The sequence below is a fragment of the Hyperoodon ampullatus genome (assembly GCF_949752795.1).
Source record: "Hyperoodon ampullatus genome assembly, chromosome: 14".
In the NCBI taxonomy this organism is placed as follows: Eukaryota; Metazoa; Chordata; class Mammalia; order Artiodactyla; family Ziphiidae; genus Hyperoodon; species Hyperoodon ampullatus.
Genome location: NC_136927.1, coordinates 12643065 through 12657396, shown reverse-complemented (window position 1 = coordinate 12657396; position 14332 = coordinate 12643065). Strand labels below are relative to the sequence as shown.

Genomic DNA, 14332 nt, shown 5'->3' with positions numbered 1-14332 from the left:
AGCAGTTAAACTTTCAGTCTGTCTCAGTCCAAATACATCTCTTTAGGTGTAGCTGGTTTGGAAGTTTCTAGATAATTTACTTCAGTGTAGAAGCTTTAAAGAGGTTTTGCTGAAATACGTATTTGTACTACATTATTCTTTCCTATTTCCTTTCATATATAAAGTAATACTATTTAAGGTATATTGTTTAAGAGTAAATGGCTTCCATTGGAGAACAACTAACTGGAAATTACACTAAAAACTACCTTTGAGAAAGTAAAACAAAACCATAAAATCTTTTCTTTTCTTTTTTTTTTTTTTTTTTTTTTTTTTTTGTATTGCAATTGGGTAACAAATAAATCCAACTTCTGGTTTCAGATTCTTTACTTTTTGGTTGATAGAAGTTTTACTCATGGGCATACTTCTGAGTTATGTTTCCCATTTCTTTTCCAGCTAAATGCTTCTATTCATGAACAGTCCACAGATCCCTAAGGGGGGCAATAAGTGTTTATTGTCCCACGGGTCCAACTCATTTGACCAACTCATAGATACATCACCTTCTGGTACAAGTTACTAATGATTTTGCTCCTAAAGCATTTCTCAGAAAGTGCTCCCAGAGGGGGCGGGTGGGGGGGAATGGGAGAATGAGTAAGGGTAGAGCCACCATCTCCAAAAAAGTAGGATCCACTTTAGTGAATCAGGACTGGGTTGGGGTAAGGATGCCTTAGAAGAAGGCACAGTGGAGGTAAGATGCAGTTATGTTTCAGTTAGCTAAATTAAGAAACTACTTAGAAATCATTGTGTTGCTTGGCAACAAGTTTGACTAAAGAATATAAATGTGCTAAAAATTACTCATCACTACAATAGTGGTATATATCAGAGATAGAGAATATGGTTACCTAGTGTTTTTAGTTTGAGCACTAAAGTGCATAATTTAAAAATCACTTTGGGCTTTTATCCTAATACATGTGTAACTCAAATCACTCCAGAGTTCTTTCACTGAAATACTGGATTAGTGATAACTGTATTGATTGGATCATATTGGGAGAACAGTGACTTTTTGTTCCAAAAATTCATATAATGCCTTTTAGTGGGTCACAGGTAATGTCTACCACCCACACCTGATACTTTGAGTCACAGAAGCTTAGGAAAAAACAGGAGAATGCTTGAGATTTGATGAAGATTTAATGAGATTCCATGAAAAGAAATTCAAGATATAGTGACACTTCCAGCAAATGTAGAATTAGGACTTGAATTTCTTTGTTAAGCTTTGCTTTACAAATATGGCCTATTCTATAGCAAATTCAATCCCAGGTATTTCTGGTATACTTTTTTTTTTTTTGGAATTTAAAGAGCAGAGACCTCTCAATTCATTTACTCGGTGTGTTTCAACACTGTCATAGACACAGGGCAAAAGACACAGTGACTCTGTTTCTTCCCTCATAATAGGCGAGGTCTGGAACCATTTGGAGAGCTCCCTTTATAACCAGTATTTCATTGGCAGAAAACAGTTTCCTGTCTCCAGGCAATCCCAAACTTATATAACAATCTCCCAAACTACTGTTAAACCCCAAGACTTTTTTTATGTTTCTAAGCCAAAAATAAATGAATTTTAACATTCTCCCCTAATACCTCCCTTTGAGGTTTCTTACCTGCTTTCCTGTGACCCTAATTACCTAAATTCTCCCAGTCACTCTCAAAGAAAAGCCTGGAATCGATCTACTTCATTAGCTAGACAGTGTTGAGGGCATTGGTAGAAACAACTAAAGTTTTAATATATTTGGGTCCTGACTCTGGATCCTAACTTCATGTGGCCTTTTAAAGCCTCCTAATGGCCTTGTCTACTTGGTCAGCCAGTTATTCGTTTAAAACTCCAAAGGTTTTTTGCTGCTGTTTCCCATCGACCTCCCAGACACACAGGAGCTCATCCATCTTGACATGCACCATTTCAAACCTGAAATGCTCCATTACTGTCACACCCAAGGTTAAAAATTGATTTTTGCCATCAATCCTATCATTTAATAAAGAGAGGTGAGGGGGTCTCGCTCAAGGGAGGGTTCCCCATTCAGTGCCCCACAAGAGAGGTGCAGTCTGGGCTAATAGGCATCGGTCGTTTGTTTTGTTCTTTTTTTTTTTTTTTTTTTCTGTTGAGATCAACTTGGGGGAAGTTTGTCACTGACAGTTGTATACATGTTTTAGTCTTAGCTTTTTGCTTTTCTGTATATGGTTTTGCATTCATTTTTCAAATTCACTTCAGTATTCATTTATTTTCTTTGTTTTGTATGTATGACTCAATTTTGACATTATTATTTTTGTACAAACAGCTTTTGAAATCCTGTCATGCAGTGTCCCAAACGCAAGGTAGGACTGAAAACTCTGATAAGCAAGACATTGCCTTCCTGCTTAACTACATCCGTATTCTTGGTGCTTTGATGATTCACATCTGCTCATGACTAGTTAAGATCGCAAGGGTTTGAGTTAAAAGTGTGACTATTTAATGCTTGGATTTCTAATGTAATATTCAAACCAAACTGGCCAACATCTTGAGAAAATTATTTCTGATGGAGTTTTAGTAGCCTTTCCAGTTTCAGACCTGGGAAACTCAAGTCATGCTAATGAAGATGTACCCAGGCATCAAAAACAGTGGTGTATGGTTGTTGTTTGGACAGACCACAGCTAAGACTGGGTCACAGAGTCAGATCTTTCACAAACATTAATATGACTGCCATTAATTTTTAAAGCACCCCGGTAAAAATTCATTGGTGGTTTTTAATGACAAAGAGTTATGGTCTGCGTGCAGAAACATTATACAATGTCATTATACAATGACTCTTGGCATGCTTTGTGTTAGATCCAATCTGCCAGGGACCTTAATCACCCCTTATAAGTGACCATATAATTTATTGTTTGAACAAGATAGTTTTGAAAGTGAAAGGGGAAGCTGTTCATAGTAGCCAAGACCATGGGCATAAATTGAAACCGTCCTTGACAAGTGGGCATGAATGGTTACCCTGCTCATACGAGAAGCTGGTTCTTGGAATCCTTTTTTAGTGTTAATATGATCCTTCTTTTTAAACAGTGTTCAATATTGTCTTTAAATGCTATAGGGGGAGAAGCATAGGGAATCCTTTATTACTACTTAGTGAACATAAAAATATTTAATTTCCAGTGCTGATAATGTTTCACTGTCATCTCTTATGAATACTGCTTGTGTCATAGTTTCATGTTTGTATATTTTTCTCCATTTCTCCATTTCTCTATTAGAGCATTATTATATCCCAGGCATAAAAAAAATCTGGGAAGGGGAACCATCCATCCCAAATGTAAGCAGAAAGTTATCACCTTTGATGTTATTATATCCATCCTCATCAAAATGAAATTTAAAGCCACAGTATAAAAATAACGATAAGAAGGAAATCACTCTATGGTCTGTGGGTTAAACTAATTTTGTAGCAGGACTTCATTTAGGACATTTAGATGCTCATAGTATCATCTGCAGAGTTGACGAAATCCTCCCACTGACCTTCCATTTGGTTGGAATACCTAAGTAGACATGAATAGTACTATCAGAGCTCATGAGAGTCCTCCTCTTGAGTTATATCTTTCTATATCCATGTTTCCATTTTTAAATGCCCTTTATTTCAAAATGATGTGTCACTAAAAAAGGACAGGGTGCTTTATTGTTCCTCCAAAAGATCCATGTATTGGGTTGGAAAAAAGCATACGGCTGGAAAGTAAAAGATAAAATGAACCAACTGATTTTCCCTATTTTGCCAGGCAATGATTTGTCATCAGAACCTGTCCCCATATGATGCCTTTTCACCACCCCAAATCAGCTGGTTATCTTCTTGACAGCCTTAATTCACGAGATTGAGTTCACTGTGGCTTACTTCCTGGGGTGGACCATAAAAAATGAATTACTCCAGGGCTTCCCTGGTGGCGCAGTGGTTGAGAGTCCGCCTGTTGATGCAGGGGACACAGGTTCGTGCCCCGGTCCGGGAAGATCCCACATGCTGTGGAGCGGCTGGGCCTGTGAGCCATGGCCAATGAGCCTGCGCGTCCGGAGCCTGTGCTCCACAACGGGAGAGGCCACAACAGTGAGAGGCCCGTGTACCGCAAAAAAAAAAAAAAAAAAAAAAAAAATGAATTACTCCAGAGAAGTGAGAGCCTATAAGGATAGTTTTTGGACAATAGCATTCCAGGAACCCTACATATTCCTGTAACGTTCTGTATGCAGCATACTCCAACCAAATCAATGTGATATGCTCCCACCTGAACTTCTCCATCAGTGAAATGCTTAGGCAACTACTTTCAATTAAATTTCAGGCTATTTGGGGAATAAGTCTTGCATAAGCAATGCTTATTCTAAAAGTGATCAAATTATCTACACACAGTCAAGGCATGTCAATCTGTAGAAACTAAATCAAACAGTTAGACACGACATAATCTATGAGTAACAGGCATAGCCTCTTCTCAATTTGTTTTCCTGGTACTGTGTGGACCAGTCCTTCTCAGACTTTAATGTGCATAAAAATTTCCTGGGGATCTTATTAAAATGCAGATTCTGGGTCAGTAGGTCTGGGGTGGAGTCCAAGATTCTGCATTTCTCACAAGATCCCAGGGGATGCTGATGCTGCTGGTCCATGGACCACACTTTAAGTAGCCAGGACATAATGACGAGCATCAAATTTACGGGAGAAGAGAAGTTGGGTTTGCTCTATGGCTTCAGGAGAGGATTTCAACATGTAAGGTCATGTTTCTGATGTTACAGGCGAAGGAGATGCAGCAGATGGTGAAATTGGAAGCCGAGATGGACCGCAGACCAGCAACAGTTGTGTGAAACTCCAGGACGCAAACTGAAACCACAGAACCACTGCATCAAAAGAACACTCCCAAAGTTCTGAACACAAATTCCGTGGAAGAAAGCTGATATCTTTTGCGTTTCCTTTATGTATAGACAAGATGTCACCTGAAACCACAGAGACTTACATACTTCTCTTAAATGTTTTGAATACTGAATTTCCTTGGCCAACCAAAAGTAGTTACAAATCCCCCAAAATTACGATTCCAATAAGGCAGAGTTTACCCATTGATCATACCACTTAAACATGTTTGCTATAAAGTACCATCACAGATAAATGAGCTTGGTGTTAACAACTCTGCTTTGTGATGCATTAGGACATGTTTGAGCAACAGCAAAAATAGTGTATTAGCCTTGTGATAGTAAGCGCATGCACTAGGGGGAAAAAAAACTCTGTCTACAAATTTATCAGCAGAAGTGGTGATCTGCTAGACAAATAGTCTGGGGGAATTTTTCTACATCTAAGTTACCTCATCAGTAAGTGCCAAGTCTCCACCATGCCATAAGAAGCTAACTTCCCGTAACAGTTGTGGAAATTATTAGAACAATAGAAAAAAAAAAAAAAAAAAAGAACAGTGTCCCTGTGCCAAAACCCATCCATGCTCAAAAGGAGAACTCTGTCAGGAACTTTTAAGAAAGTTGACATCTGACATTGCTTTCTAGGAATTGCTTCTGCCAATTCCATATTATTACAGCTCACTCTCACACCATAAAGATTGTGAAGTGGTTATTGGCAAACGTTTGTAAATGTGACCATGTATAAAGTATTTATACTCCTAATTCTCACTGTCAGAGAGCAAAATCATCTAAATATTGCCACATGACAAGATTAGTAAACAGGAATACTAGAACTATGTTTGCATGATACACAAGCACCAATTATGACTAATCCGTACAGAGTTAACCTAATGCAAGTAAATACTGGTTAAGAAAATGTATGGCACAGAATATAATTTGACTCTCAAGACTTTTAGCATAATGAAGAAGTCTATATATATGTGTATATGAATTATGTGGGCATTCTTGATACTTCAAGTTCTAGTTTCAAAAATAAATACATAACTAATTTAATTTTACACAAAAATATTTATGCAGATTTTCAGAATTTCATATCAGGAAATAACCTTTTTATGTCTGTTAAATATCAAAACAATTTGCTACAGTGTTAATCTGCATGGTCTTTAAGCCTGCTGTAGTTGTGTTGCAGAGAGTGCATGAAGAAGTCCCCCCTGGGAATGGAGCCATGCCCCAAAGCCCAGAGGAGTGCATGGAAACCGTAATCTAGAGCTAATCAGATTACTGATTTTAGGGCACAAACCACCAACTGAATTGTTGTATATGCTTGTACAGATTGATTCTGTGTGTTCCTCTGAATAAAGCAGAGAAAATTATGTTACCATCAATATTAAAATTAAACTTCCAACTTCTCTAATAAAAAATGAAAACACATCTAACACCCATCAGAGTATTTGCTCCCAAGGATGCTTTCCAGTGTACTTTTCCTGTTTCATAAAATATCTCCTCATTGAAGGGGGCTTATGCATGACCCAACACATTTTGCTCCTGACACAAAACAGGCTGATTCTAGTTGACTCCCAATGTAAAGTACTTGTTTTTTTCTTTTTCTCATACTTATCGTTTAAACTGGCTTCTGTGAAATTCTCTGGTTCCAAATTTCCTTATCTGTAAGACTGTGGAGTTAGACTATGAATCTTTCAACACCAACATCCCATGAAAAATGATGGCTATTAAAATGGTACCACATTTGGATGGCCAGTTTTCAGAGATTCCAAATGGCTCCCTCGTCAAATCAAATAGCTTCTTCCCAGCGCTCAGCTGAGCTCACCATTCTGTAGCACTTGACTGAATCCATCACTCCCCTGCTTTTTGCTCTTCTTCTGAGAGAGAAGCAGAAAATGAAGGAGCAAGCTCCTACTTTTCCCACTTTTCTGATGATTTCTTCTCTGGCTTTTCATCCTCCTACATTGCCATAAATATTTCTGAGGTCCAGCTTAAATCCAGAGCCAGTTTTTTCTTTAATCCAGATTACTTTCAGTATTTGAGACATCTTATTCCCTGAAAGGATCCATTGTAATAGGATGAAAATGTACACACAGCTCAAATGTACAACAAAAAGATGTGTTTATTTTCAATTGTAAGTTCATATTGCACTCAAATCCTGCATTCTCACTTATTATGAAGGAAAAAAAATCTTGCCAATTACAGTTACTCAGTCTCTTCCAACTTAAAAATAAAAAACAAACACCTATTTCAGAGGCATATTAAATTACTTCAAAGTCAAACCCCCAGTTAGACTTCCCTCCCCATTAAGGAGGTCTCCCTCCTTCTTTCCCCAGGTGGCCTCTTGGTGTGAATAGAAGCCTGTGTGTCCTCCTGGCAATGGGGAGGAGCATCTGGTCTCATCTGTTGGGTGGTCCTAACTGCCTGCAAGGTGGGCCCTTCCATCCCAGTGTCTCAAGGTTTCTGCTCAGAGGAGTTTTCTCCCTAGGCTCAGTTTTTTCCAACATTCTTCTGGGATACACAGAAACTTCTGTATTTTGTTGGGAATGGGAACCAGAGGTGCTAGCTCAGGTTCATCCATTTAAATACCTCCTTCGGCCATTTGTCAGCTTCTAATGCCATGCTGTTCCAATACCACGGGGGTTTCTCCAGGAGGCTTGTAATTTTCTAGAGCTATGCCACAAGAAGCAAAAAGCAAGCCTATAGAGGTTCTACTACATCTTCCTTCTCCCACCTCCAGGACTTTTTGTCCCAATCTGGGGATCAAGGCACTTGACTCAATTCTTACCTTTCTCCCTCCTATCAGCCCTGAAAGGATATTCAGCCTTTCATGGATGATTGATTAGAATGCTCACACTGGACTGGACTTCTTCCCTAAGTAGATTGTTCTTCCCCTTTTGGGGGGATAAAAGTCTTCATGGAAAAGAAAGCAGATTTACAAGATAGGGAAACCCATCGGGAAGTACCATATTTCATCAAATCCAAGACATCATTGATTAGAACATGCCCATTACTATTTTATATTCCTCAAAGAATGAAAGCATGCTGCCAGTTAAACTATGACACACCATCCAGTGATTATAAGACACATCTCAATTTCAGGAATGTTAAAATGTAGAAAATATGTGAAGCTTGGAATTCATGAAATATATAGTATTTCAAAAAATACTATACAAACTACTCAAATCCAGAGTCTTAATGGGGGTGGGGGGGACTTCATTTTAAAGATAGAGCACAAGAGAAACCTTATATCTATATCAGAAAACCTAAACTGAAGGGCACTTACACGATTGGGTTTGAAATTTAGCAGTGAGCTTCCTGGAAAGCATTTCAAAAGCAGAAAGAAATCTATTTCTCACCATCAATTCAAAGAATGTTCTTTATGTGTATTTTCCCTTAGTTGTTTCATTCAGTCACATGTCTTCAATTTCTACTCCTCTGCACATAATTCTTACTGCTCCAAACCTCTGGTTCCCCCTCTTAGCTTTTCGGTTAAACAAGTGGCCCACATGCACATTGTTTGTAATTAATCAAAAAAAGAGACCCTCCCTCCATCTGTCCTCCCTGTTTAATGGTCCATAACAGGCGCTAAACCTTGTGTGCTCCCACATTCAATCTATTTATAAAACCCATGAATTCTACCCTGTCTTGGAAGTTGCCTTCTCCCTTACAACTTTTCTCATTCTTCAATACCCAAAATTTTTAGTAACTTCCTATTGAATTTCTTTGCCCCTCAAATCTCTTCTACACCTCGGTTAATTTTCCCAAACAGCAGCTCTGATCATATTACTGTCTGGCTGGTAAAGCCTGAGTTCCTATCCACTACCTAAAGAATAATGTTGAGATTACGGATATCAGCATTTGGCTTTGGCCCCGGCCTGCACCCTCACTTAGCCAATCTGGATTATCACTATTCTCTGTTCATACACGTAGCACACATCTTTTCTAGCCACGTCACATGATGTTGATCTATCAGTTCTTAAAAGCAACCTCCAAAAATGCCACCTTCAAAACTTCCCTCATTCCCCCAAGCAAGAAATCATCTGCTCTTCTGAATGTATCCATTTATACTTTAAAAGTTGTTTAAGCATAGACTTTTCCACCTGCCCAGACTAATTTCTTTTCAGGCTTTGTTTATTTGCTTTGCAAAGAACAGATAGTCAGTAACTACCCAATGACCATTTAAGTTGTTTTCTATGAATGAAGGGTTTGTAACTATCTGTTTGGCCTCTTGTGCAATGTCTTTCAATGAAAGGCTAAAGTAAGTTTCCTTCCCAATTTCAAGAAAAACAATTTTCCTCAGTTCATATTGTTAACATCCTTTCAAAGCAGTAGGATTCTTACAATGGTTAACAGGCAATGTGGCTCCATCAACACTAAGTGTGATTACGGAGAGTGAAGAGGGAACACCCTGCATTATTTCAGTGCTGAGGTAGTCTTAGAGATGCCTCATTCCAAGCCCTCAATAGCTTCTCTTTATCATCACATGTGAAAGTTTAGCAGAAGACCACTCTTCTCTACAACTTTCCCTTGGTGCTTGGCATTTCACAGAATCCCAAGCACAACTTTAATGTCATAATAAATCCTGGGTAGTACCTCTGGGATGAATTTTTATGAGCCATCTTCTTTAATAATATATCATGGGGCTTCCCTGGTGGCGCAGTGGTTAAGAGTCCACCTGCCGATGCAGGGGACACACGGGTTCGTGCCCCGGTCCGGGAAGATCCCACATGCTGCGGAGCCGCTAGGCCCGTGAGCCATGGCCGCTGAGCCTGCGCATTCAGAGCCTGTGCTCCGCAACAGGAGAGGCGACAACAGTGAGAGGCCCGTGTATCACACACACACACACACAAAATAATAATAATAATAATAATATATCATGAAAACTGTTCTGCTCCATAGGTTAGAATAATGCAAAAATATTAGGAAGGGAGCAGGGAGATGATTAAAAATAGCAGTATCATTGATTTTACATTAAAAGAAAAAATAGGTGGCAGCACTTTACTCGATTAATGAAGCAATGCCTCTTCCTCTCCTCTCCTCATGATACTTCCTTGGAAATTTGGGGCAAGGGACAGTCCCCAAGCGACTTCATCCTGGAAATTTTTGAGACCCCTTAAAGTCTCCACCAAGATAAAATTTGGAAAACTTTTCCAAAGGAGGCCAGTTTAATATTGTATACCTAACCACTCACACCATGACCCAATAGCTTTAGGTGAGTTGAATGTATTTAAAACATAACAAGGGAGATAAAAGAATTTGACCCTTGATTGTTTCTAAACTTATATAACTTAAATGCGGAAATGTTATACTTGTCGCTCAAAATACTTATTGTTTACCCTTTTCAAGCAATATATATGCTTAATTTTCTCACACACAGCTTTTAAACTCTATCTTTTGCTTCTCCGTAGAAAAATCTTGGTGTTTGTGTTAGAGAGTGGTGCTCATAAAACAGCATATTGAACCCTATAGACTATAAGACTAAATTATGAATTCTTATATACCTTGACTGACACACGAATGGTTGTAGTGGACACATTCTCAGCATTGAACTAACTTTATTCATCGATCAAATATTTATTAGGAGCCCACTGTAATCCTATATATGTTCAAATATTGGATTGGCCAAAAAGTTCGTTCAGGTTTTCCATAAGATGTTGCAGAAAACCCTGAATGATATTTTTGGCCAATCCAATAGTTTTTAACTAGTAATATATTATTTTTTTAATTATCTGTAATTATAGTTTTAGGCCATGCCAGTATGACAGATGGGTTGCATTAATGGCCCCAATTTGTCATGCCTTCCTGTATCCCTGCCATTTGGTAGCACCCTGCTGCACTGACTTTGGGCTTGGTCATGTAATTTGCTTCCGCCACTGGGATGGCAGCAAACTTGTCAAAGCAGAGGTGCATTTTTTTTCCTTCCCTTGGATCTCTGCCTCTCCCATGAGAACGAGTGCAGACTGGCCTGCTGGTGGTGGGGGAGACTCACAGAGAGTTGAGTCATCTTGTCCACCTTACTAGCTGACAGCTGATGCGTGAGCTTGCATCTAAGACCAGCCAAGCTTTTCCCAAACCAGTAGAACCACCCAGTCAGCCTACAAACTCATGAGAAACAGTAAACAGATGTTATTTGGGGTTGGTCTGTTATGTGGCAATAGTTAATACATCCAAGTCTTGGGAATATGAAGATGATAAAAGTGTCATCTCAGAATTCCAGAGACTGTGCATAAATAAAGCCACTGGAATCACTGATGTGAGTGGGACACAGTTTTCTCTTCCACTGAACCATGCCAACTACTAAGCTGCCATGTTTGGTGTCTCTTGCATCTCATTGTGTCTGTTTCTATTTTCTTTTGGAACCTTCTGAGGGTCTGTTGTTCACTTCTTCTAACTTGGACTGCTGATGCTTTCAACCTTATCATTTGACATACACCTCTTTCTTCTTCTTTTACTTACCCCTCCTTCTTGTCTTATTTTTTGTTGTTTGTTTTTAAACCTTCTTTTTCCTTCCTTTGGGCTCCTTGGTCAATAAAATTATATCATGTGAACAACCCTAGCTACTAATATTCATTAGTTGTTTTTAGATATTTTGTCTTAGTTATGAATCCTTAAGTTTCCAGAAAAATGGAAGACACTCAGGTAAATGGGGAATTACTTTACTACATAACCTTGTCCAATCACATAAAATGAAACAGATTTTTCTTTTTATTTAATAGTCTAGCAATGGAATTTTATAGTATTGCGAAATTACATGGATTTTTAAAGCAACATTTTAAAAGAAAGATATAGAATAGATTGTATATTAATAGGAAAATTATGAAAAAATTTATGTTAAATGATATATACTGAAATAAAATTCAACAAATAAAAATATTTTCTATGGCTTGGAAATCTATTAAGCTAAATATCCACCTGCTCATCTTATGTTTCAGCAATTCCACTCCAAGAGAAATGAGTGCATGTGTTCACCAAAAAATATGTTCTTCACTCATAATAGTAAAAAACTAGAAACAATTCAAATGTGCACCAATAGGAGAATGGATCAATAAAATCTGGTATATCTGATGCACGGTGGAATGCACAAAAGTGCTTACATTATGATTCCATATATATGAAACTCAAGAAGAGGTAATCCCAATCTTGAAGGCCAGGATAGTGGTTCCTGTGGGAACCTTCTGGAATGATGGGAATAGTCTCTAAAACTAGTTCTTAAAGTGTGCATCAAGGACCTCTTTGTGGACCAGTGTCCCCAAAAGCCCTTCAGAGGGTCTGCCAGGTCATCTTGTATCAAACCCATCTCTGTGCGAAACCAAATTTTCTTCATATACTTCAATGAAAATGGCATATCACAACGGACTGAATGAAGAAAAAGACACCAGAACTCAGATAACTTCTGTGAAGCCCGACATTAAAGAGATTTGCAATAACGTAAAACAATGTCACCCTTCCCACCAATATTTAGAAAACATAGTTGTTTTTATTGAAATATGCTATGTTAATAATACATTAGTTATATCAACATATGATGGGTTTATTATTTTTATTTTGACTTTTTTCTGTTTCCCTTTCTAACATAGTAATATTGACATTTAATTCACATAAATAAAAATCCTCTGAGTTTCTTAAAAATTTAAAGGGGTCTGAGACCAAATGGTAACTTTAAATCTTACATGTTTATAGCATTTAACAATCTTTCTCATTTAATCACCATGTTACAGGCAAATCAAGAACATTATCACCATTGCACAGATGGAGAAATTATTGAATCCAAGGTCACAAAGCCACATAATGGGAGATTAAGGAATAAAATATATTTATTCTCCAGCTTCCAAATTCCTCTTGCCTACAGAATCACCACCCTGTAACAGAGATCATCATATCTTATACCTGAAAAGCATGATCACAATACCACCTTACATTTTACAATTACAATTAACAAAGCGTTGCCACAGACACAATGTCATTTAATTGTCATGGCAACCTATTAGTGTGGGTTTTATCATCTTTTCTTCAAATGAGAAAATGATTGAGTGAGTCCCACAGCACAGTGTATAGCACAATAAAGAACAAATAATAAGTTCTCTACTCTGGTGCAATTATAAATTAATTTATGTATACAACCACAAGGGGTGCTCTGGGGAAAATGCAAAGGATACTTCCCTGACCTAGAAGGATTTATTTTGATAATACATCAAAACTTGATAAATCCAATAAATCCAATGCATTCCTAACCTTAATTAGATTCAAATAATACCAATCAAAAAGGAGCTTAACTGCATAAAAAAATCTAAAGAGGGGCTTCCCTGGTGGCGCAGTGGTTGAGAGTCCGCCTGCCGATGCAGGGGACGCGGGTTCATGCCCCGGTCTGGGAGGATCCCACATGCCGTGGAACGGCTGGGCCCGTGAGCCATGGCTGCTGGGCCTGTGCGTCCGGAGCCTGTGCTCCGCAACGGGAGAGGCCACAGCAGTGAGAAGCCCACATAATGCAAAAAAAAAAAAAAAATCTAAAGAGGATTTTTCTTTGAAAGTCTAGCCTACAAGTCAGTAAACTATACCCCACTGGCCAAATCCAGTCTGCTACCTGATTTTGGATGATCTACGAGCTAAGAATGCTTTTACATTTCTAAGTGGTTGGGGGAAAAAATTAAAGAAAACTATTTTTGACTTGCAAAATTATATGAAATGAAAATTTCTGGGTCCATAAATAAAGTTGTATTGGAACACAGCCACACTTGTCAATTTATGTATGACCTATGGCTGCTCTCATGCTACATACAACAGCAGGGTTAAACAGAGACTGCCTAGCCCACAAAGTCTAGAATATTTACCATCTTCTCCTTTACAGAGAAAATTTGCCAGCCCTTGATCTAGCCCACTGGAGCTGAGTAAACAAGAGGGAAGGAGATTGAAGTACCCCAGAGTCGAGGAGCAGAGTGGTGAAAACACAGCTCTCTAGCTTTTGGACGAGAGAAGCAATAAAGGGCCCTTGGAGCCCCCAAAGAACAGGCTTTTTGAAACCCAGGGTCTGGGCAGCGGCAGAACCTCAGATGGGAAGGCTACCTGACTGCTTTGCCAGCCTTTATAGAAGGAAGGGAGCTAACAAGAAAGATGGCTGCCTTGGACATGTAGCCCAGTCCATGTTGACTGGGACAAGGAACAGTGGCAGCAGTGCCCTCTGGGACTGAGGAGTGGGTGCCCCCCCCCACTCCTCAGGGCCTCCCAGTGTCATTGCATTGTCCAAAAGAAGGGGAAGAAGGCAATTAGGTGATGCTGGATGTCTCAACTTGTGGTCTCAGAAAAGAAGGCCCTCAGACAAGAATTTGGGTACAAGTATTCTATTTTGGAGGTGATCTCAGGAAACATAATAAGAGATTGGAGTGGGGGTGGATAGAACACTAGCGGTATAATAATGGTCACTGTTACTGCTGTGGGCAACTGGGGCTCCATCCCACTGGGGACTCTGTGATG

The 14332-nt window shown here is 38.8% G+C and overlaps 1 protein-coding gene across 1 annotated transcript in view; it reads left to right on the top strand.

Moving 5' to 3' along the window:
* Window positions 1–4839, top strand: part of PLCB4 (phospholipase C beta 4) — a gene marked incomplete at its 3' end in the record, with an annotated part of 168279 nt that extends 163440 nt beyond the window's left edge. Inside the window, exons 37-38 of the mRNA XM_079718827.1 lie at window positions 2304–2340; window positions 4751–4839. Of these exons, the coding sequence (XP_079574953.1) occupies window positions 2304–2340; window positions 4751–4839 (126 nt within the window). The remainder of the gene's footprint in view (window positions 1–2303; window positions 2341–4750) is intronic.
* Window positions 4840–14332: the final 9493 nt, after the last annotated feature.